Source organism: Phascolarctos cinereus, unplaced genomic scaffold (genome assembly GCF_003287225.1).
Source record: "Phascolarctos cinereus isolate Bilbo 61053 unplaced genomic scaffold, phaCin_HiC Scaffold_5;HRSCAF=322, whole genome shotgun sequence".
Taxonomy (NCBI): Eukaryota; Metazoa; Chordata; class Mammalia; order Diprotodontia; family Phascolarctidae; genus Phascolarctos; species Phascolarctos cinereus.
Window position 1 is genome coordinate 269847987 of NW_027555958.1, and position 24726 is coordinate 269872712.

Genomic DNA, 24726 nt, shown 5'->3' on the forward strand with positions numbered 1-24726 from the left:
ATTTGCTGGCCATTGGTTCATTGGTTTTCCTCTCATCTCCAGTCATCCTGTTCTATGTCTTACTACTGGACCCAGATGGTTCCGGAGGAGAAAGCAAGGCTGGTAATTTTGCCATAGCCCTCTCTCACTTAAACCCATTTCACACTCAAGTCATGGCATCACCTTCCCTGATTTTCTGATTTCCTTTTTGAGAATGAAGGACAAACAACAACAATTTCATACTTGTTACATAGCCAACCCAACTTTCCCCGTCCCCGTCATACATCTCTGTGATGGTAACTTTTATACAACCTTTCCTGAACAGCTCTTCATTGGTAATACTGTATGTTGCAGTCCACCACATGCTTCTCCATTGTCTTTTGCATGAACCACAATTTTAGCTTTTCAAAGCCATGCATGATTTCCAGCCATACAGGATCATTGAAAGAACATTTGTGTTACAAAGAGTGGCCCTTGGGGCAGCTAAGTCATGCAGTAAATAGAGCACTGACTCTGGAAGCAGGAGGACCTGAGTTCAAATCCAGCCTCAGGAACTTACTAGTGTATGACCCTGGGCAAGTCACGTAACTCCAATTGCCTACAAAAAGCTGATGGACTAGCTCTATGGGTTGTCTGTCCAACCATGACATAGTCTTTAGAAGAATGCTACAAAAAACAAGTTATATTTTAATTTAGAGGGGATGACTTGTCACTGATGGGGAAATCATTTCTAAATTGGCTATCTTTGTATGCAAGCCAACTGGTTTATTAGAGTAAAGATAAAAATCAATACTCAATTAGAAGAAAGAATGTCCTTTCTCTCTTCTCTATAATGGAAGAAGTCATGGACCATAATTGAAGCAAATCTAACCTAGCCTATTTAGGATTTTAGTAAGGCTGACAAAAATTCAAAATGTTCAAACCACTATGATATGTGGGAAAAAATGATAAATATAACAAAGTAAGAAATAAGGGAAATTGTCAAATAATTACCTAAAAAAATTGGTTCACTGAGGAATGTTGCTGAACATTTAAAGAATAAATAATATTTGGTAAATTACTTATCCTTTCTGGGTCTTAGCTTCCCCATTTATGACTAGATGATCTCTAAGGTCCCTTTGAACTATAATACATAAACTGTTCTAGAATACAGACCACAATGGTGTGTGACCCAATTTTTCTTCTGACAAACAATTTTTTTGATTTGGAAATCTGACAAAGATGATGCCAGAAATGAAAACCACATGCCAATTTCTCTTTTGAATTTAGTTGCAAAAATACTAAATTAAGTGTTAGCAAAATGTATAACACATCCAAAAATCTCCAACATAACCAAATATGGTTTATCCTTGGAATGCAAGGCTGGCACAGAACAAGAAAAGCTACTAGGACAATGCATCACATTAATAAGAACATAAAAATACAGGAAAATCTGGAATCTTTAGCAATATGTGGCACTCCCTCTACTAATGTGAACAGTAACATCAATTCAATGCATGCCTAGAAAGTAGTCCATAAAGTTAGACCACTATAATAGACTAGAAGCCTAAATAAATTGGGTGTAGAAAAGCTGTTAGGTCCCCAGAGACTAGCTGCTGCCTCAGGTTTTAGGGGATACTCTGTAGGAACCCATTCCTAATACTATTGCTATAGTATTAATATTTCCAACATATAGAACTACAGTTCAAGAACTCCCATTGGCGTTCTTTAGTTAGGGGCAACGAGGTGGTACAGTGGGCCTTACAACAATAAGTTGTTGTAACAATCAAATGACATAATAATTGTAAAGTATTTAGCACAGTGCTTTGAATGCAATGGCAAATGCTATATAAATGTTAGCTGTTGTTATTATTATTAGACACAATTAGCTCTTAAGAAAGACATTTACTTAGATGGCATATTAAAGACAGAAGTTATAAACCATTTTCTCATGAACTTAGGATGCACCTTCCCACTACTGCACACAATATTTGTGGTAAGAGTGGTCATGAGGCACATCTGTAGGTAACACATAGCCAAGGCAACTCACAGCTCTGGAACTTCAGTGTCTCAATGTCCTTTCTCTCTTCTCTGCAATAAAACAGTACCTCTATTTCCTCTCCTCTCACTCTCTTCTAAAGCCTTTGAAGTCTGGCTCTCAAATTCATCACTCAACTGAAACTGTCCTCTCCAAAGTTATTGATAATCTCTTACTTCCCAAATCTAATGGCTTTTCCTTAATCCTCATATTTCTTGACCTCTCTGCAGCCTTTGACATTGTCAATCACCCTTTTTGGTCATAGCTGGGTAGCACAGTGAATAGAACTCTGGACTTGGAATCAAGAAGACCTGAGCTCTATTCCTGCCTCAGACATCAGCATTGTTCAGTCATTTTTCAGTTGTGTCCCATTTGGGGTTTTCTTGGCAAAGAAACTGGAGTGGTTTACCATTTCCTTCTCCAGCTCATTTTAGAGATGAAGAAATGGAGGCAAACAGTGTTAGTTGACTTGCCCAAAGTCATACATCTATTAAGTGTCTGAGGCTAAATGACTTTTCCTAAGTCCAAGTCCAGCACTCTATCCACTATACCATCTAGCTGCCCTATCTGTATGATATACAACTCTTGGCTAACCTTAAAGTGCTATAAGAATGCCAGTTTATTATTATTCCCCTGGATTCTCTCTACTCTCTAGATTATCATAACACTACACTTTCTTGGTTCTCCTTCTACTTTTCTGACTACTTCTCAATCTCCTTTGCTTTTTTTCCCTTTTCTTAGTATCTCATTTGTGGGCCCCTCACCCCATATAATACATAATAAGTGCTTAATAAAATGCTCCTTGACTTGATTGGACAAGGAGAGATATGGGAGAGAATGGGGGATGAAGTTAAAGAGTTTTGAAAAGTAAAAGGAGAAAAAAGCTTTCTCTCTAGAGCCTTCAAGTCCACGTGCACGAGTGGATGGAGAAAAGGGCTTAGTGAAGGATTATATTCTCCATCTGACCTCACTCTAGGTTGCTGGACCCTTTATATGCAAATGACCCATTCTGGGTCTTTATAGTAATTATCCGGGGAGGGGTTGGGAGGTTGGGACTGGACTGCTAAGGACTTTTCTAGTCATATTATTCTTCCTCCACTCTCTCTCTCTCTCTCTCTCTCTCTCTCTCTCTCTCTCTCTCTCTATATATATATATATATATATATATATATATATGTATATATATATATATATACACACACACACACACACACACACACACACATATATGTGTGTATATATATAATATATACACACATATATGTACATAACAGAAAGAGAAATAGAGAGAGAGACGAATCACTAGAAATAAGCTTCCCTCGACAGCTAATTGGCTCTTCAAAGGCAGCTCCCCTTCAATTCCCTTTTAATTTCCTAGACTTACAAGATTCACAACTAGCTAAATAACAAACATTTGTTATCTTGAACACAAAACTTTCTAAGGTGGCCACCTCCCAACTCACCACAGGGCCATAGCTCTTCAGTGACTGATGCTGTATCAAAGTTTTTAGTGCAGGGTACACTTCAGGTTTTTTGTTTTGTTTTGTTTTTTTGATACTTCCATTACATAATAAACAGATAAAACTGATCACACTCTACTCCAGGCATTAAGATTACACAGGTTACAACTATCTAAATTACCCTCTGCAAACCTGAAGCAATCTCCCATGTATGCTGCCATCCTCCATCACACACACACACACAAATGTATAGATCACGAAGATGAATTAGATTTTTCTAGGGTTTACAGACATCACTAGTGAGCCATTTTTGTCTTGATTTTCTTTCACCATGCTAGCCCCCAAAATAAAACTTTCACAGACAATAGAATCCTTTAAAGAAGGGACTCCTGGTATCACCCAAGATCAGGAAAGACTGGTGACTTTAAGGGTTCTTTTTGTGAAATTTGGAGAAAGATGGGCATCACCAACTTTTCCATCTTAGTACATGGTAATAAAAATCTATATCTACCTATCTACCTATCTACCTACCTACCTACCTACCTACCTACCTACCTATCTATCTCTGTATCTATCTATCTATCTATCTATCTATCTATCTATCTATCTATCTATCTATCTATCTATCTATCTATCTATCTATCTATTTCCCCCTTCCCCCAAAAAGAAAAAAATAAGGGAAGAGAAAAGGAAAAAAAAGTATCCCTTAATGCCTTTCTACTTTTCCCTTTATCACTGAAGTGATGAGTGAAGGTGGTATAGACCTTTCTCTTCCTACTGCTTAGGCGGACAGCTCCAGGAACTTCGGGAGAAAGTTTGGCCTTCTGGGCGCTCCGTAGATCGCTATGCATTGTGGGCCTTAGCAATATGGCGTCCCCCTTGGTGTGCTGATGAGCGGAGTTTCTCTGTGTCTCTGGACAAGGAGGGGAAATTCCTCAACTCAAACGATCTCTTTCCCAGTCGTCCAGGAGGGTCCCGTACCTGGCGTTTCTCACCTCCCTGCCCTCAGGCCTAAGGAAGTGGCGGGGGCCCTTGGGCGGGGACGAGCCAGGCCTCGGGAGCCCGGGGCAGACTTGACGAAAGCCTCCCGCAGGCGGACACTATGGGCCGATCTTGGCTTCAGCTGCAGCAGTTCCGGAGAGTGCGGGGTCCGCAGGGCTGAGAGGCAACCCGAGGAGGATTCCCGTCCCCAGTCCCGCCTCGCCTAGCCTCCGTTCGGATCCTCCACCCCCCCTGGCCGGCGGCCCGCAGGCAGCGAGAGCTTGCGACCTTCCCGCCCGCCTCTTCGGGATCGGCTGGAGGCCGGTCCGGCCCCGGTGGCCTGGAGCAGGGTCATCGGAGGCCCGAGGGCTCCCACGCTTTTGACAGCTCCCTTCTCAGCCAGCCTGGGGCCCGATCCGACAGCCCGCGGAGAAGCCGGTGTGGCCTGAAGTCCGGGGGTGCGGGGCTGCGCGGGCCCAGAGTGCGCACCTCACCCCTAGCCCCTGCACTGGGGTTCTTGGTGTTCCCACGCGGAGATAAGGCTCGGGAACTTCGACAGCCCCCCACTCCATACCGGGACGGCCTCGCCGGTCCCCTCCTTCCCCCGTCAGCCAGCCCTTGTTCCCTCATTTCATCCTTTCTGGTGCCCACAACTCTTTAAGGCTGGAGGTTCTCGAGCGTTTGCTGCCCAGGACTCCTCCACCTCCTCCCACCCTCATGGAGTCCGAGATGCTGCAGTCGCCTCTTCTCGGGCTTGGGGAGGAGGACGAGTCCGACCTGACCGACTGGAACCTGCCTTTGACTTTCATGAAGAAGAGGCACTGCGAGAAGATTGAAGGCTCCAAATCCTTGGCCCAGAGTTGGAGGATGAAGGACCGGGTAAATAAACCTCCACTGCACCCCCTTTAACTGTTGCAATTTTTCCCTCCAGGGGGAACTCAGTTTAGTCCCTGTGAAGCCCCGGGGAGTGTCCTGGGTTTAGTGCTGTTGTACCTACCAGCCACATGTTGCATATATTCCACTCATAGCAAGCAAGTAGCGCTTCAGGCTCTAGTTTGATTTTTTGTTTTTTGTTTTTAAAGAAAGACTAGCCTGAAAAACAAGTGTTTTCTTCAGGTGACTGATAAAATTAAGTTACAATTAACGTAGAGAGAATCGTACTTTATTTATGGTTACCATTTTGTATACAGCTCAAGGAACATATTCAGTGCCATTCTGGCTTTGAGAAGAGACAATTACAAACCATAAAGTAATGCTTGTAATTAGTGACTAGTCTACTTTTTTACTTTTACTACTTATTAAAATGAAAAAAGTAAATGTTGCGTGGTAATCACGTGGTACCACAAGCAAATTTAAGTTATGGAATATGGTTAGAACTACTACCAGAGGTGGCAGTTAGTGAAATAAACTTTCATTTTCAAGATAGATTGGAATTGGACCTGTGATATTATTGCTGTAGGGAGCTCCTAGGTGAGGAAAACTCTCTACCAATGCAGTTCTACACTTCTGCAACTTGCATAGAACACTAAGAGGTTTAGGGACTTGCTCTAGCCAGTATATATCAGAGGTGGGTCTTGAAGCCCTGTATTCCTGGCTTCTCTGTGTCCACCATTCCCATGCAACCTCTTTGTTTTCAAGACCCAATTAATTTTTAACATTCTAAGTGACTTGTCATAACTCCAAACTTTCCATATTTTACATGGCAGGAAATTGGAGAGAGGACTTCCTATACAGTGAATTAGGTAATGTGGTAGTGCCAGGCTACTGTTTGGGGTAGGGAGAGAAGAAACTACTTGTGTTGGCAGTGACTTTGGGAGGCTTCCAGTGGGGAAGGAGATGGGTAGCCCCCTAATTTTACTCTATCTACATATTCATTTACATTGCATATGCCCATAACTTTCATCACAGTAACCAAAAAAAATGAGTTGGACTACCCATTTTCCCAGCTTCTTTTTCCATTCATTTAAATCTGATTTCACTCTAGGTGAAATCTATAGTATTCCCTTAAAAGCAACAACAACAATAAATAGACATAAAATTACATAGGAGAAATTCTAATTTAGCTGTTCATTAGTAATTTTGGTATTTTGGTGACATTTATTTATAAAATGAGTAGAGAAGATCTTGCATAATCCAAAAAATAAATTGTAGTATAAATGAAAAGATCCTCAGGAATTTATGGACCTTCTTTGGAGTTAATGTATATCTTTGATACCACTTAAAGCTTCATAGCTTGTGGTTGCTGTGAGTGATTGAATAGTGATATTTTGTAAAGTGAATCCATTTAATTTCTTGAGTATAATCTTTGTGCACCCTGCTGTTTTCTGAAAAAGCATCACATCTTGTTTTTAGTATGGTGGAAAAGTCATAATGACTAGTTCTGTTGTGAATTGTAGTTGCTGCTCTAAGTTTGATGCTTCAGCTGGCCAAAAGTGATGTGATTTCTTTTAACTTTGACCTTTTAAAGTTAAAGTTCTAAATTGGGAATGGCAAAACTACTTAATAAGCTCTTTACAGAACACTGAGAAGAAAAATAAAAGTCCTGTAGTTCTGAATACCTTACTGAGAATAGTTTAGGAAGTTTAGGAAAAAGATAAGTAAATATTTGGATCACTAGCTGTGAAAGTAGTCTACACCATAAGTTTGTTCTATCTGACCTTTTGGTGTAATTATAGAATCAACAATTCTCTTTCCATTCAAAGATGCCTTGGGAAGCTGGATCTATAACTTCTCTCTGACCAGCCACTTGAGGGGATGTCACTTAAGAACATTTCATTAGAGAGACAGCTTTAAGCAGTCAGTATGGTTCCAGGAATGCAGGCCAGACTATTCCATTGTGCTCTAAGGCATCTTTCATCATGGTTAATTGAACATCATACTCATCAAAAAGTTTTATTAAATATCCAATTGCACTGCTTCATCATAGGATCACAGATTTAGAGTTGGTACTGACCTTAGAGACTGTTTAGTCTAGCCCTTTAATTTTGTAAGATCCAGAAAGGGGAAGTAAATTGCCCAAGGCCTCAAGTGGTATGTAGATCTGATTCCTGACCTCAACCTGCGTGAGGGGTAACTGTGAAAGTAATAGAACAAATTCTATAAAGTAGGCATTAAAGTAGCCATTACTTTATAGTCATATGTTGTATTGATCCGTATTTATTATTGCATAGTAAACTTTTTAAGGGTGAGAGTGGGGTAGGGAGGTACAAGTTTAGGGTATTGGGTTGATAATGTAGCTGTAGGAACCCTAAATTTAGCTTGAGCTTAGTGAAGGGAATTTGCCAGCTCTTTTTTTTTCGGACAAATTCGATAATACTGCTAGATTTGTATTCATTCAGGAAAGAGACCTTCACAAGTGACTTTAAGGGGCAAAAAAGAGTCTCAGGGTATAGTTTACTGGAGGGAACCTCTTTAGGAACAGTGAGGGAACCAGTCATGTAATATGTACAGAATAATGAATCTCTTCTGTCAAGACATGTGGCAACTGATACTGGTTATCTTCACCTTGGCAATAGTCAAATGTAACACTAACATTATGTTGGCTATGTGTAGCTAGCTAGCAATGCTCTGTTAAGGCTTCTGCCTTACATTGAGCCATGTGGCTTGGGTTAGGAAAAATAACTAATTACTTCTGTTATTTGTACTGACGGATTAGATATTTATGAAAAATAACTCCTCATAGAATGGATTACTGGTTGAACTTTTTTCTTTTGTTTTCCTGGGACATCTTCATCCCTTCCCCCTCTACCCCAACATTGGTTGATATTTAAAAGCTAAATTTAGTGCAGGAATAAATGGATCTTACAGAAACATCAAAAATTTTGCACTGTAATTTGTTTTTTACTTTTCCGTTGAAAGGCTTTTCACTATCACCAAACTCTCATGGGATACATTTTGTCTAGCTACATAAACGAAGTGGGAAAACCTGACGTTAAAGTGTTCTTTGTGAGTTCAGAAATGAATGAGAACATTTTTTTCCTACCTTGTAGAATTCTAAAGTTGGTATTTTAATAAGAATGTAGGTGGTTATATATAGCTGGATCATGGGATCATAGCTGGAAAAAAATCTAGTTCAACCTCCTTCATTTTACATGGGAAAAAACTGAGACCTATGGAGGTTGATTGACTTGCCCAATGTCACTAGTAGTAAGTAGTAAGCATTAGAAGCAGAATTTGAACCCATGTCCTCTCTTTCCAGGGCTGGTTCTCTTTTTGTCTATGCCAAAAGCTTGTTCTCTACACCTTTTATTCTTAAAAGGGAATTAACAGTACAGTGATAAAAGCCTAGAGAGGAGAGAATATCCATGAGGGAGGGGGGGTGGTCATTAATGTCAAATGTTGTTTCTGCCATATTGCCTCTCCACCTCCACCTACAGTTTTTTATTCTGCTCACCTTTTATTTCAAATTGACTAAAATTCACTTTGGTCATCCACAGCACTTGTTGCAGTAAGGCTACCTTTTAAAAAAATTAATTCATTTATTTTTAGTTTTCAACCTTCACTTCCATAAGCTTTTGAATTTTGAATTTTCTCCCCCTCCCTGCCCAAGACAGTGTTCAGTCTGATATAGGCTCTACATATACATTCCTATTAAACATATTTTCACATTAGTTATGTTTTAAAGAAGAATTAGAACCAATTCAAGAGGAACCACAAGAAAGAAGAAACAAAACAAAACAGAAGAGAGAAAAAGAGCAAATAGTATGCTTTGATCTGCATTCAAGCTCCATAGTTTTTTCTCTGGATGTGGATAGCATTTTCCATCATGAGACTTTTGGAGATGTCTTAGATCTTTGCATTGCTGAGAAGGACTAAGTCTATCAAAGTTAGTCATGGCACAACGTGGCTGTTACTGTGTACAACGTTCTCCTGGTTCTACTCACTTCACTCAGCATCAGTCCATACAAGTCTTTCCAGGTTTTTCTGAAGACTGTCTGCTCATCATTTCTTATAGCACAATAGTATTCTATTACATTCATGTACCACAACTTGTTCAGCCATTCTCCAATTGATGGGTAGTCCCTCAATTTCCAATTCTTTGCTACCACAGTAAGAGCTGCTATAAATGTTTTTGTACATATGGGTCCTTATCCCAATGATCTCTTTGGGGTGCAGAGTAGGGCTACTTTTAACATTTCCTTTTAGTATGATTCAGATACCTAGGAAATGCTATTTCTGTGAAAGCATGACATAATATGTTAATGTTTTAATTTTATTTTTAGAGATAAGGAGCAGGCTGACATCAGGTGCTGGTAGTTGCACCTTTGTAGAGAATTTAGAACCTTTAGAGATAGAACAGGAGTGCACATGAAACTAAATGAAATTTTTTTTTCTGAAAAAAGGTCATGATTTCTTACAGGAGCTAAGTACACCTAGTCCTTGATATTATCTGTTTTTTTTTTCCAAATTAAAAAAATCATTGACCAAATTCAAATATTTATTCTTAATTTTTGAGTAATGTCAGCCATCACTATCAGGAAAAACAAAGAACATTGGATTTTTCTGTTGTTTCCTTATACTCCAGCCTTAACTCACAATACTTATATGCAAAGAGAAGGACCTGGTACATAGTAAAGACTTGATAAATGCTTGTTGACTGAGTGTGCTTCAGTCTGTGGGGGAGGCCAGATATAAATGAAATGGTACCAGGCTTTAATTACACTGGAGAGACAATATACAGCCATATGAAAAGTTAAGTAAAAATACAAGGTAATAATTATTAAAACACATTTAAATAATGCTATGATTTAAGGAAGACTAAAGTTCTAAGAATTGAAACTCTTAGACATACAGAAAAGGCTTCTGAGATCATTAAGTTGATTCTCAGTGCTTAGTGCAGAAGTTCTTTCCTTAAGGCTATTGTAATGTCAGCATACTTCTTCAGTATATTTCGTTTTAAAATTGTCATTCTTATGAAAATTGCCTCTGAGTTTTAAATGGATTCTGGAGCCATTTCTTCAGTATGAGAAACATGTGGCGGGTAGATTACACTGCAGCTGTCTTGTGCTCTATGCTTGAATTAAGAGGTAATGGCATCTTTTTAGGACTACCTGAAACTCCTTTTAGTGGTTTTATCTTAGAGTTGAAATAAGTCATCTCATCAAAGTTCCCTCTCATTTAATGCAGGAATCTCTTCAGACAGATGTTTGTCCAGCCTCTGCTTGAATACTTCCAGCAAAATTAGTAGTTACTGGGTCGTGGATAACAATCCACAGACTCTCCACTTCCAAAGGACATATCTACTATCAATCAGTGGCCTCCTGCCCACACTTGTAAAGGCCTAAAAGTACCCCGCCAGTCAATTAAAAAACTTCTTTTTATTCCCAAGGAAATTATAACTTGAACTGGTTTTACTTCCTTTTTTCCGCTTGTTAGTTACTACATTTTTCTATTCTAGGTTCAAATTGAGGGTGTCACATTTTAAGTTTTTTTTTAAATTGTAGCACAATTGAAGTAGTAGGGAAAAAAATAGCCATTTCACTTGGTAAGCCTCTATGTTGACTTCCTTATTGATAAAAGAAGGTAACACTGGTTAGTCTGGAGCTAATTATCTTGTTTTTAGATCAGTCAGTTCACTTTTACCTCTTCCTGTTCCATTTTCCTCTTTCATTTTTTTTGGTTGTACCATTTGTCAACATCTTCACTAAGAAGAATAGGAAAAGAAAGGTCTAATAAGTAGCAAGTTGTTACTTATTAGCAGTTCTTAGAAAAGGTCTGATGGAAAGAAGTTGAAACTGTTGGTGAAAATCAAGTTTCCTGGTGTCTAGCTTGAATTTATGCCACTCTTAGCCTTTTACCATGGATGACTGATAGATAGCTAATACGAATTCATAACATCATTCAGCAACAGGGCAGTGTTTTATGATGTTTTTAAATTTACAAAGAACATTTTCTTGGAACCTTGAAAATACTTTGTCTAATACATTTTTCTGTGCAGCAACAGAATTGTACTATTTCTCCTTAAATTTTAAATGAGGTTAAAATAATTATTTTTGGGTTGCTCTTTAATGATAACTCTTCTTAAGGCTGCCAGAACATTTAATGCTTCTGCTTACCTTTTGGTATCTGTAAAACACTAGGCCTGTGCAGGTGTTCAGTGATAGGACTCTTAAAAGGTTCGTGGGTAGGTTATTGTTTGTTCTGACATTTTATATAAGCTCAAAAACCCAGTTCCAGTTCTTGAGACCCTTACTACATCTTGAGAAAGATAGTAACTCATTGGCTGCTTGCCTGGCCAAGTCCAGATCACAGCTATGTTATCTGTCTTAGATCTTCATTTCATTCATTTACCAATTATTCATTTTTTCATATCTACTTCTTTCTATGGCACAGGTAGGTGCTATAGGAAGATTCAGAAGGAATATAAGGTGCAGTCTTTATGCTCAAGGGACTCACACTGTTATTTGAGAGATAAGGTATAAATTCATATTTAAATCACAGTGAAGGCATAGAGGAGAGGGAGAAGACATTTTACATTGGAAGAAATGTGAGCCAAGGTATGAATGAATGTGAATTTTGGTGATAAGGTTGGGGAGATAGGTTAGGGTCAGATTATAGAAAGCCTTAAATGACAAACCAAAAAGTCCGTATTTTTGTTTAGTGGGCTGCAGGGAGTCACTGAAAGTTTTTTGAAAATGTGACATGGCAAGTGTTTGATGTTTCATCACAGCAAAGAGATGACTTAAGGCTCCTGAAAATTATGCCAGTGGAACGCAAGTTCTTCTTCTTATTATTTTATTTTCCCCCCAATTATATGTAAAAACAATTTATAACATTTCTTTTTTAAAATTTTTGAGTACTAAATTCTCTCCATCCCTTCTGTCCTCACTCCCTGAGAAGGCAAGCAATTTGATATAGTCTATACATGTGAGGTCATTTAAAATATATTTCTATAATAGACGTGTTGCAAAATAAAACAGACCAAAACCTCCCCAAGCCCCTGAAAAATAAAGTAAAAAAGTTAGCTGCTATTTGCATTCATACTCCATTAGCTGTTACTCTGGATGAGGATAGCATTTTTCTTCATGAGTCCTTTGTAATTGTCTTGGGTCATTGTATTGCTGACTATAGCTAAGTCATTCAGAGTTGATCATTGTACAGTATTGCTATTACTGTATACATTGTTTTCTTGGTTCTGTTTGCTTCACTTTGCATCACTTCATGTAAGTCTTCCCAGGTTTTTCTAAAACCATCCTGCTCATCATTTCTTATAGCACAAAAGTGTCTCCTCAGTTTCTAATTCTTTGCCAAAACAAAAAGAGCTGCTACAAATATTTGTGTACGTATAGGTCCTTTTCCCTTTTTTGGAGGGTATCTCTTTGGGATACAGACCTAGTAGTGCTATTGCTGGGTCAAAGAATATGTACAGTTTGATAGCCCTTTGGGCCTTGTTCCAGATTGCTCTCCAGAATGGTTCGGCCAATTCATAACAGAGTACAAGTTCTGTAACTTCTATCATGCTGGAGAAGCTTTGAATAGGAGTCTAATGACAGATTGCTAGCTATCCCAGAACTGAGTGCAGAGCTGAGTATAGAGCAGGCTCACCAGTAGGTGATGAGTTCTTAGGCCAGGGCAACTTAAAAACAAAGCAGCCTAGGTGGCTATCCAACACAGTGGTGTAGAGGGCTAGGTCTAGAGTCAGGAAGACCTGAATTGAAATCCAACCTCACACACTTCCTAGCTATGTGCCTCTGGGTCACAGTTTCCTTATCAGTAAAATGAGGATAGCAATAGCAGCTACCTCATAGGGTTTTGCAAGGATCAAATGAGTTAACATGTACAGTGTTTGCCAGCCTTAAAACACTATATAAATGTTAGTGATTATTATATTGTAGAGGATGGATAAGACTATTTAATCATATAGTATAATGGGAATGGGAAAAAGAGGACTGATATGAGAAAAATTTATAAACCTTATTTGATAGGATGTGGTGAGTGATTAAGATAATCAAAATTTTGATCATGGATGTCTTAGAGTTGATATGACTAGATTCATCCATTATTAAGTGAATCAATCAATCAATATTTATTATGTACTGATTGTAGCATTGTGCTAGGTTCTGAGGATGCAAAGACAAAAATGAAATATTTTTTGCTCTTGAGGAGCTCATATTCTATTGGGGGAGACAATATATATATAAAGGTATAAATACGAAGTGATTATGGGAGATAAAGCATTGAAGCTGACAGAAATGTAGGAAGACTTATTGTAGATTGAGCTGAGGCATAAAGGAGACTAGGAATTCTAAAAGATGGCATTGAGGGGGACAGGAGAAAGACTGTTGTGTGTTGGAAGCAGTTGGAAGGTCATTGTAGCCAGACTGTAGAGTTCATAAAAGAGGTATATGATGAGGCAGGAAGGATAGAGCAAGGCTGAAGGAATTTAAGTGCCAAACAGAGGAGTTTATATTTGATGCTTGAAATCATAGGGAACTATTGTAGAGAGGGGAGAAGCTGGCTGAGTGCAGAATCTTGGGATTCACACAAAGTTAGATGGTGCGGTGTGCATGAGAATGAAGTATTCCAACATACAAGGAGAGAGAGATGGTGTCATAAAAACCCAGTTAAAAGAATATCCAGGAGGGGTGGAGTGGTCAGCTGTATCAAATGCAGAGAATGCAAAGACAGTGAGGATTGGGAAGAGTTAGATTTAGCAACTAAGAAATCTTTGTTTACTTTGGAGAGAGTAGTTTCAGTTTTGCGTAATGAGAAATTTGTGAAGTGAATGAAAGGAGAGGAAGTAGAAATATGTACCAACTATAGATAGTTTTTTCTAGTTTGACTGGAAAAGAGAGGAGTGATATAGAATAATAATAGCAATAATGATAGCATTTATTTAGTGCCTGCTGTCTTCCAGGAACTGAGCTAAAATATTATCTCACTTGATCCTCACAACAACCCTGTGAGGTTGGGGTTGTTATTATCCCCATTTTACATTTGAAGAAGCCGAGGCAAACAGAGATTAAACAACTTGCCCAAAGTTACACAGCTAGTAATTGTCTGAGGCCACATTTGAACTCAGGTCTTTGTGACTCCAGGCCCAGTGCTCTATCCATTGCACTACCTACTTGCTATTCATGGGGTTAAGTGAAGATTTTTTTAAGGACTGGAGACACCTGACTCTGTTTGTAGTGTGGGGGGGAAGTGACTGCATATGAAGAGATTAAAAATTGAAGAGTGAAGGGATGATTTGTGTGGGATCAGTTTACTTCAGAAGTTGGGAGGGGATAAGATCACAAATTTAGAGGGATTGTCTTTGTCAAGGTGAAGAGTACCTCTTCAGAGACTGCAGTATGGGAGAAGAAAGGGGAAGATAATGTCAGGGGTTTCTGAGATGTGGCAAATGGTCTTGTCTTTTCTCGTATGATTTCTCTGAGATAAGAGGTAAGGTCCTTAGCTAAGAGGACTGGAGAGGCTTATTCTGATATGGGAGGTTTAAGCAGAGAAGAGGTTTAGAAGAACCACTGTGGGGAGTGGAATAGAGAGCCAGTTAGGGAAGAGTTACAGGATTGCCTCACTGTAATGAGGACCCAGCTGAGATTAAATAGCATCAATTTGTAGTGGACCTAGTCTATGAGGTTGGGTATTTGGACATTTTGAGGAAGTAAATGGTGGCGGGAAAAAAGGAAACAAGGGCATTGAGGAGGGGGATAGTGGTGAGTTGAACTGGTGAACTGTAGGAGGTAAAATTGGGAACGAATCATAGAGATGATCTTCTTTTACAGAAGAACCAGAAGTCCAGAGATTAAATGATCTGTCTGAAGTTATGTAGCTTGGCTTTCTAATCCAGATAATTTGAAGCCATGTGAGTTTATAATTCTTAGAGGGAGAGGAAGGGATGCCATTAGAGACGGGGAAAAGTCAGTCAGAGGTAAGAACAAGGTCAGTGTAGTATCATGAAGCCAAGGCAGGAAGGAGTTTCAAAGGAGAGGTGGAAGTGATTTCACTCTTAGTTGATCTCATAGCACTTTCTACTTATTGTACTCTAAATTATATTATATATGGATATGGAATCCTGCTTTCTCTTTGTATTTTTCGCAGGGTTAGAATCTGATTAAGGTCTAGCAGTTTTTAGGTAGCTGGGAACAGTGAAGATACATTACTTATTTGAGAAGTTTGGGAGTAGAAAAATAGGGTGGTAACTAGAAAGGGTACCACCATTAAATAAAGGTTATTTACTTGAGAGAGACCTGTGACTTTTTGAAGGAAGAGCGGAAAGAGCCAATGAAGAGAGGTGATGATTGTAGCAATAAGGTCCTTCAAGAGTTAGAAAGAAATGGGATCAGGGTACAGATATAGGGATTAGACCCATAGAGTTAGGGTTAGTTATTTCTGAGATTGAAGGGAAGAATAAGCAAATGGATATAGAAACTAGAAAGTTTACATGGAGAGGGGAAGAGGTAAGGTAAATGAGCTCATGCTGGGTTGATCTGATTTCTCCAGTAAAATAGGATAAAGATCATCTGCCAGGAAAAAAGAATTGGGACTGGAATTTTAAGAAAATGTTAAAACAGTAGCAGGGGACCACTTGAAATTGGAAAGGATTGTAGTGGATCAAGTCAGCTCAGTTCACTCTGCTTTTAGCATTCAGTTTGTGGCCAGACATACATTGTATGGATGATCTAGGGTTGAGGGTTCTTGTGACAGATAGTGAGAAGAAGTGAAAACAGTATTGAAATATCATAAGGGAGTCCAGTGAGAGAAGAAAGTGAAAAGGTGAAAAAGAGGATTTGAATGAAGGAATTTCTGGTGAGGGCAGAGAGCAGGTTTAATGTGTGGAGTTAGTACAGTATCCTAGGACTGTCCCAAACTGTGGATTTGGACCTCAGAGAAATCATATCCTAAAGTAGCAGAGAATGTTAAAGAGAAGGTTTGGTGTATAACGTAAATTTAATGAAGTACAGACTTGACCTTTACAAAGCAGCTTTTATCAGTCTGTTTTGTGAACACTTGTGTAGAACAATGATTGGCTTGTTGGTGAAATAGCATAGAAACTATTTAGTGACTGTTCAGCAGCAGCTTTCTCTTGTCTTCAGAATGAGTTCATTGAGAGGGATTGCACATAGTAGGTTTTTAATAAAGATTTATTGAATTATAATGGGCTCTTCCAGTAATGTAAATTAGATTTGGAAGAAGAGATGATTTGTTTATCTTCTGATAGAAGGTTTATGAAATTTTTTTTATATTTGCATGTAAAATTTCTGTATTTTCAGGTTTGTGAAGATGAAATGCTTTGGTGTAACAATCTTTATTCTGAGATTCTTTGAACTTATGACAGCTAGTAATGTGAATTCTTGGGATGTATCATAATATCTAATTTAATATATTTATTCTAATTAATATATACAAAGTAATTTTTAGGGAAGGGCCAATATTTAGAACAGTTTGTTCTGATGTTAATAAATTATAATTCATATTAGCCCTTCCCCAGAGAACAGAGGTTCCAGAGTGCACAAGGGAAGGTTAGATAGGGAAATGGGTGGAATGAGAACTTATCATGATGGGTATGAGGGAGCAGGGAGTGGTGGACAGGAAGGAGAACTTTGACTTAGGGAGTTTATAGCTCAGAATTACATAAATTCTAAGTGGAGTCAGAGAGCAGAATATTGCCATATTCTTTATGGTAGCAAAGTTAATATTGATTTGGTTATCAGTTTCTGAAAAAGGGAATCTAGAGGCAGGCTAGATGTTCTTGGTCAACCCAGCAGTCAAGATAGGGGTCTGTGGAATCCTAGGCAGAGGTTGAATAAATTAATTCTATAATAAAACCAAATTAGGTATTCATTTCAAAGTTACACTAAAAAAACTATTTATGGATCCAGTGCCTTCTCTATATACTTGTTGATAGTTCATATTTCAGTGCTTCCCTTAGTTTCTTGTGGAGGGGTGAGAAGCATATTTGAGGTACTCGGCCTCAGCCAAATCATCTCTCTCAGGTCTCTAGTGTTGAGTGGTGATGGTTTTGACCTCATATACGTCAAAATTTAACCATCAATTTAACAGAGCAATTTAGGTAAAATTTGTAACAATATATATGGAAATCATATTAGCAATCACAGAAGAATAAATAAGAAGTGCCAGCTTCTACTCTGTGATGCTTTTTTTCTTCTTAAGAATGTCATGCTAAATAGAAGAGTATAGTTAACTCTACTAGTATTTTTCTGTCTCCATTTATTGGTATTTATAGGCAAGGCAAAGGTTCTACCTGTAGTAGCACATAATTCTTTAATTCATCCATTGATTTATTTGTTAGGCGGCCTGCAGTGATTCCCTGCTTTTTAAAATAAGGGCCCTTTTTTTTTTTTTTATAGCATCAGAAAATGTCATGGAACCTCATATGATAATAGTTATACTATATTAATATCCATTGATTGAGAGAACTTCTGAAATATTCTACTGTATGTCCAGATTGACTTACTGTTCTCTCTGTTTTTGAACAAGCTGTCCCCTTTGCCTGGAATTCTCTACCTTTTGTGAGATAGAAGATATCCTTCTATCTCATAGAATCCCATTTCAAAGCTTAGTTTAGGTATCATATTTTACCTGAAGATTTCCTGATTCCCCCAGTTATTAGTGCTTCTCTCTCCTCCAAATTATTTATCTGTATATATTTTGTATATACTTATAAGTATATGTTTGCCTGCAAGTAGAATGTGATATCCTTGAGGGTGTGCAAAATAAGTGCTTGTTGACTTGAATTGAAGAATGATAGAATGATCATACTCGGTGTTCATTCCTGGAAATTTTGCTGCATTCAAGAGGCTCTGTGCTTTAGGGAAGAATGCTGGGTTTGTAGTCAAGAGGCTTGACATATTTTGGTCATATGACCATGGGTAAGTCATGGGCTTCACATTCCTCATCTTAAAAATGGAAATAGTAATACTTATGCCACCTACCTCAGGGTTTTTGTGAGGTGTTTTCTTTACCTGGTTCCAATGTCTTCAGACTGATTTTACATTATTTCACCTCATGTGCTCCAAATTCTAGCCAAATTTGGCCTATTTGTTATGATCCTTACCAGAAATTCCATCTTCTGCCTCCCTGCCTTTTCCTGGGCTGTTTCTACTATGAGAATGCTGTCCTACCTCACTATTTAAGGCTCAGCTCAAGAGAAGCCTTATACAAAAGACCTATTCTGATTCCCTGGCTCCAGCTCCCCAACCCACCACAGTTGCTAGTGGTCTCCCCTGCTACTCAAAATGCTTAATTTACTTTATATGTGTTTGGTATTTGCTTATCTATGTACATAGGAGAGGGAATGATTGTCACATAAGCTCTTTGATGGAGAGGAATGTTTTTGTTGTATTTGTACACTGAGGGGCCTAGCTCAGTGCTTTGGTCATAGTAGGCAATTAGTAAGTGCTTGTTTAAGTGAATTCAAGTTTCCCATCAGCTCTATGAAGATGATTTCCAGATTTATGTAACTAGCTCTGGTTTCTCTCCTGTACTTCAGTACTACATCACCAATTACCTTTTGAATATTTCAAACTGGATATCCTGGAGACCTCTTAAGTTCAGTGTGTCTAAAACTGAACTCATCTTTCCTGAAAAACTTCTCTCCCAAATTTTCTTATTTTTGTTGAAGGCACCACCATCCTTCTAGTGTCTCAGACTGGTAATCTTCACCTCCTCATTCTCCCTCTCTCCACATATGCAATCCACTGCTAAATCTTGGCATTTCTACCTTACCAACAGTTCTTGTATCTGGCCATTTTGTTCAAGCCCAGTTACTACCTCTTGCCTAGATTATTACAACAGCTTTCCAATTGGGCTCCCTGCCTCTAGTGTCTCCCCATTTTAGCTAATCATACATTGCTGCCAAAGTTACGTCTCTTAAACATAGGGCTGACTGTATTCGACCAACTCCAGTGACTTCCTGTTGCCTCTAGGATAAAATATAACCTTTCCTTTCTAGCTTTTAAAACCCTTCACAAACTAGCCACAGCCTACTTTTTCCAGCCTCATCGGTCTTAATTCAATACCTTCCATATTCTGCAACTCTTCCAAATTGGCCTTTTCTAGGTTCCTCATACTGGATACTCCTCACAGTTCTCAAGCCCCTCAGCTTTTTAGAGTTCCTGTCTGTTTTCCTGAGAGTCTGGTGTTCTTCCTCGCGCACCATCTTCAGTAACAAGCCTTTCCTGATCCCCCCCAATTACTAGTGCCCTCCTTTTATATTTAACTGCTTTGTATATATTTGTATTTATTCAATTTATATTTATGCTGTATACATTTTTATATGTACTTATATCCCCTATTACAATGTAAGCTTCTTGAGATCAAGGATCGTTTCATTCTTTGTATTTGCGTTCTGAGCATCTAGCATAGTGCCTGACACATGGTTAGCCTTAGCGCATTCTCATTTTTGATATTATCCCATGCTGGTTGCATTCAGAAACTAGCATAGAGTTGTTATTTTTAATCTCATAACCACCAAGGTGTGATACCATTGTCTAGAACATAGATCAACTATGCTATGAATAATTGTCCCCAGTTAATTTATCCAATTGTATTTAAATCCAAATTTTAAACTACTCAATTTTAAATGTTGCTGTGTGGTTTCAGCTATTTTCTAAATCTGAAAGTATGCCAGTATCTTTGAATTCACATTAAACTTGAAAATCATTACAAATCTCAAATCCAACCCCTACTCCTGGGGTTGGGGGGAGGGAGGATTTCACTTCAGAGACATTCTTTTGTCCCAGTTTATAAAAGATAGAGTTCCTGTGGCAAATTCCTTTTTTTGTTGAATTGTTCCATTCCAATCTGTCCTAGATTTTCTTCATGCCCCTTTGGCTCTAAAATTCTCTATGAATTCCTTAAGTGTGAGCTTTTTGATAGTTGGTGGTCATTGTTTTCCCCTTTTAATCAGACATCCCACATTTATAACAGCCATTTCTCCAAATAGAGTTCTCTCTATTGGCATGTCAATCTCTTTATCTTGTTATTTTCGTCTTAATATGGTCTAAAAACTTTCTTAAACTTCTATTGCAACCTGTCTACGGCCCTTTTTTTTCCCCTCCTGGTTACTTTTCGGTTGGCTCCTGCCTGAGACTCCCATAACTGGCACAAAAAAATAAGGACCTTGTTTTGATCCTTGTTTAAATAAGTTACTGGTATATCTTTCTGTGATTGAAGGAAAAAATTGAAGCCACTGGCTTGGGCTCTAAATCAGTTAATTCTTGTGTATGCATAGTTGTACTTTTCATTTTCTACTTTTACGGACATGTCTATCCATTTCTCATATTCCAGTTGAGCTTTAAGATTATTCTGTGCCAATTTAAACAACCTTTAATTTCTTTAAATTCTTTTTTTTTTCAGTTTCTGATTATAATTAACCCAGACTGATTCTTTTGAGAGCCACAGAATTGCATTTGTTTGTATTGATTTAGTATTTCCCTTTCTTTGGTACACAATTTATTAACTTCTTTCAAATCATGTTATGTTCTAATTGTGTTTTAGATCTTTCTTTTTTTCTACTGAATCTCTCTTGCAAATTAGAATAATTTTCTTAGGGATCTCAAATTCATTGTATAATTTTGCTATTGGGAAATTACAGGTGAAACTTCCAGGTTTAAAGGGAATTAATATTTTTTTTTTTGCCACAGAAACATTTTCTGCTTTGGTTTCTTAAGAACATGTAACTAACTTCATGATGTATTCTAATCTTTCTACCTAACTCTCTTTAGGTGACTTCTTTTCTATCTTATTAGAAAGTTAAATATTGCCATCCATTCAGAGAAACCCACTGACTTGCGGAAACCTCACCCACCTAAGGGATCTGGAGGATCCCTTCAGTGTGTTGGATGGGGATTCTTTTCAGTAGATTTATGGGAGGATAGGGATGAAAATTGTATAGAGTTGTCAGGCCTGGCTGGATTGTAACCTTCATGGTTGAAAGGGTATATCTATATTGATGAGATCATGGATCTGTTGAAGAAGTTACTTTCTAAAATAACTCTGGGCTGCTCCTCATTTGGCTGGAAATTCCTGGCTTTCCTTTGTTGACTCCTTGACATTTTTCCAATCTGTCCCTGCTTCTGTCCTCTTTGCTTCTCTAAGCTTCCTTTCTTTTGATTCTTCTGGACCCAGAAGCAACCTGTTCTGCCTCTTGTTTTCTTGCCAGAGGAGGGCAATTTTTCTATTGGTTTAGTAAGCCCTTTTGAATAGATATTACAAGGAATATTGTGAAAACAGTCTTTGATCTTTTATGATCGGGGAATGAATTTTCAGGCAACCTTGGAGTTACGAAGATCTGGGTTTCAAGGCCTTCATGTGATATACAGAGGAAGATTTGACATAAAAATGTCAAATCACTCCGAGTACTCCAGAGAACTCTCTCAATTTAAGTTATAGATGAATTGCTGCTCTGTTTTGGTGGAAGGACTTCCCATACCAGACATTCCTCATACTAATGGTGGTCTGTAGAATTATTTTTTCTAAAAAGTGAGTTTTCTCCTACTGGAGGTCTTTAAACAAAGTTAGAGTAAATATTTGCCAAGGATATTGCAAACAGAATTCCTGCTTCAGGTAGAAGATGAATTAGCCCCTTGCAGTCCCTTCAGACTCAGTCTATGATTCTACAAGTGTTAGTGTTTACATAATTTTAGATATGCTGTAATCTATATATGGAAACTTGGTTGTCAGCCTGGTTCAAATAGAGACCAATATCAAGAGCTATTGAAAGCCAGCTGGAATGCAAATATATTTGATAGAGGAGCATTAGTGATGTAAGGTAGAATATACAACCTTTGTAGTATTACACTCCAGAAAAATCTCAACTCCTGGATAGTTAGAACTGAGAGTGTCTATTACAGCTCTGTTCTGTTGCTATTTGCGTAAGTTCTGTTCATGTTCAAAATTCTTATTTTGGAGGGCATAAATGAACTGTGGAAAAGAAGACTATTTCTGGATAATCATTTACCAGGAATGATATAGAGAGGATTCCTGTATTGGTGGAAGGTTTGATTAGACAACCTTTTAAGTCTCCTTCTCAGTCTTAGATTGTGATTCTAAACCCTTCTGGTTTTAAGATATAATAATTCTAAGGATGGAAAACTAAACTCTGTTGCTCTTTTTATACTTTAGAAGTGTAGAGGAAATTACCAAACAAATGATTTGTAAATCTTTAGAAAGCCATATTCATCAAAATGATCCAGTATAGGTTTACTAAGAATGAATTATGTCAAACTAATCTTGTTTCTAGTGTGGTAGATCTAGGAAGTAGCGTATCTTCTATGGGATCATAGCTTTAGACCTGGGAGGGGTGGGGTGCTGGGAGTGGTTCTTCAAAAGAAGAGGGATGCCTTATCCCATATAACTTTACAAATAAAGAACAAGCAAAGCATTTGATAATGGAATCACCTAAATTCTGGCTTATGTAAGGAAGAACCATCTCTTAAATAAGATCCTTTGAGCAATACAACTGCCAGTCTCCAAAATAGTGAGCTCTTAATCATTGGAACTGAATTCAAATAGTAGCTGTATAATCATTTATTAGGGACACCATCCTGTCTGCTTGGAAGAGGACATCTAAGTTTCCCTCTAACTCCAAGATTATTGAGTCTAGACATTTGTTTAATGGTGAAAAGCAGTGTCCTCAGTGAAACTGAAGAGTGTTGCTGATTAAGTTGTAAAGTTAAAAAATTACAATTGGAAGTTCTTAGTCTCTTTGATTTGAAGTACATCATACTCTGGGCCACTAGTGTTCTAGTTTGGAGTGTTTAACTGAGAGGGGATCTGCTGGTTTCTTCTGGACTCCACCTTTTGTGACTTTATGCAGATTGATTAACCTCTTTTTGCTTTTGAGTCCTTATCTATAAAATGGCAACCATAATACCTACCTCTTGTTAAGATGTGATAGGGAATAATTGGGCATTTTCTGTAAAGTGCTTTGAGTTCATTGGGGGAAAGATGCTATATAAATGCTTGATATTATTGTTACATGCTTCTTTAATGATACTCACAACACCTCAGATATATAATTAGGAGATAATGGATAGGGAATCGAAAGACCTCTTGTTAAGAAGAAGGAGATTAGATCTTAGGTTAAGTTTCTACTTTCCCAAAGGAAAAGCCACAGAAAATGCTTTACTAGTCTCAGAACTTGTTGGCCTTCACTATTCCATGCTCACTCACACTAACCCCTTGAACATATCTAATCTGATACATATTTCCGCTTGATTTTAATAAGACTGGACACAGTAAACATTCATTTTCTCCTTGTTCTTAATGTGAGAGAGTAGTTATGTATTACTTTCATTACAAATAATATTTTGTTTAATGCATATATACAGCAGGAGAGTGAGGGTTAATGTAGCAGCTGGAAATATGTAATATGGCTGTTCCTAGTAAATCAGTGGAGAGAATGTTTGCAGCTATGGAACTGGAATAAAGATAATATTATCAGATCTTTCATAAATGAGAAAATCTCGTATTTTTTCATGCTTGATTTTTTTTCTGAATGTGATGTTCATTTAAGTTATTTTTGTAAGGGAGGAAATAAATGAATAATAACAGCTAGCATATTTGTAGCACTTAAAGATTTGTAAAGCACTTTACATGTGTTCTCTCATCTGGTCCTTATAACAATCCTGTGAAGTAGGTGCAATTATTATCCTCATTTTACAGATGAAGAACCTGAGTTTGAAAGATGTTAAATGACTTGCCCATTGTTCCACAACTAACAAGTGAGGCTGGATTTGAACTCAGGTCTTCTTGACTCTAAGTCCAACACTATCAAATATGTCACCTTACTCTCTTACATTAGAAACCTGAATTGTAACTCAGTGAAATTTATTTTCCATTTATTTGAGATGCTACGTAGAAGAGAGAAAAGCTACCTAATGCATGGGGTTTGGAAAGGAGAGCATCTGGGTGCAAGATTTTTCCTTGAGCTTTTAAATCTGAACTTTCAGGAGCTAGAAATGTAACTAAATGAAAATTTGAACTTAGTTCCTTGGTAGAGGAAGTAAATGGAAGCTTTATTGCCTCTAGAGAGGGCATAATGGTATAATATGCCGCATGATACAAATTTGGGGTTTCTTCAAAGGGAAAAATAATCTTGTGTGAAGAATAGGGAAACCTCCTCTCAAAGTCCAGTTCAGCATTGATACTGTGAATGTGCTTTTGCCCTTGTGTTGTTAGTAATTTTTATTGTGTCAAAATAAGACAATGACAAAAAGCTTTCTTCAGATTCCCAATTTTCCTAAGCCTTTTTCTTTCCTTATTTCTTTGTAATTTCCTCTTTGCCCAAAAGACTGAATGTCTATAGCATTCATATTCCTGCTT

General features: G+C 37.9%; 1 protein-coding gene across 5 annotated transcripts in view; it reads left to right on the forward strand.

Annotated features, from left to right (window-relative positions):
* Window positions 1–4295: 4295 nt before the first annotated feature.
* RPTOR (regulatory associated protein of MTOR complex 1) overlaps window positions 4296–24726 on the forward strand; it is a 508936-nt gene continuing 488505 nt past the window's right edge. For 4 of the 5 annotated variants that reach the window (XM_078155853.1, XM_078155851.1, XM_078155852.1 and 1 more), the window contains exon 1: window positions 4296–5316. In XM_078155853.1, the coding sequence (XP_078011979.1) occupies window positions 5155–5316 (162 nt within the window). In that variant the 5' untranslated portion in view covers window positions 4296–5154. The remainder of the gene's footprint in view (window positions 5317–24726) is intronic. The other variant, XM_021000754.2, reaches the window with a different exon arrangement.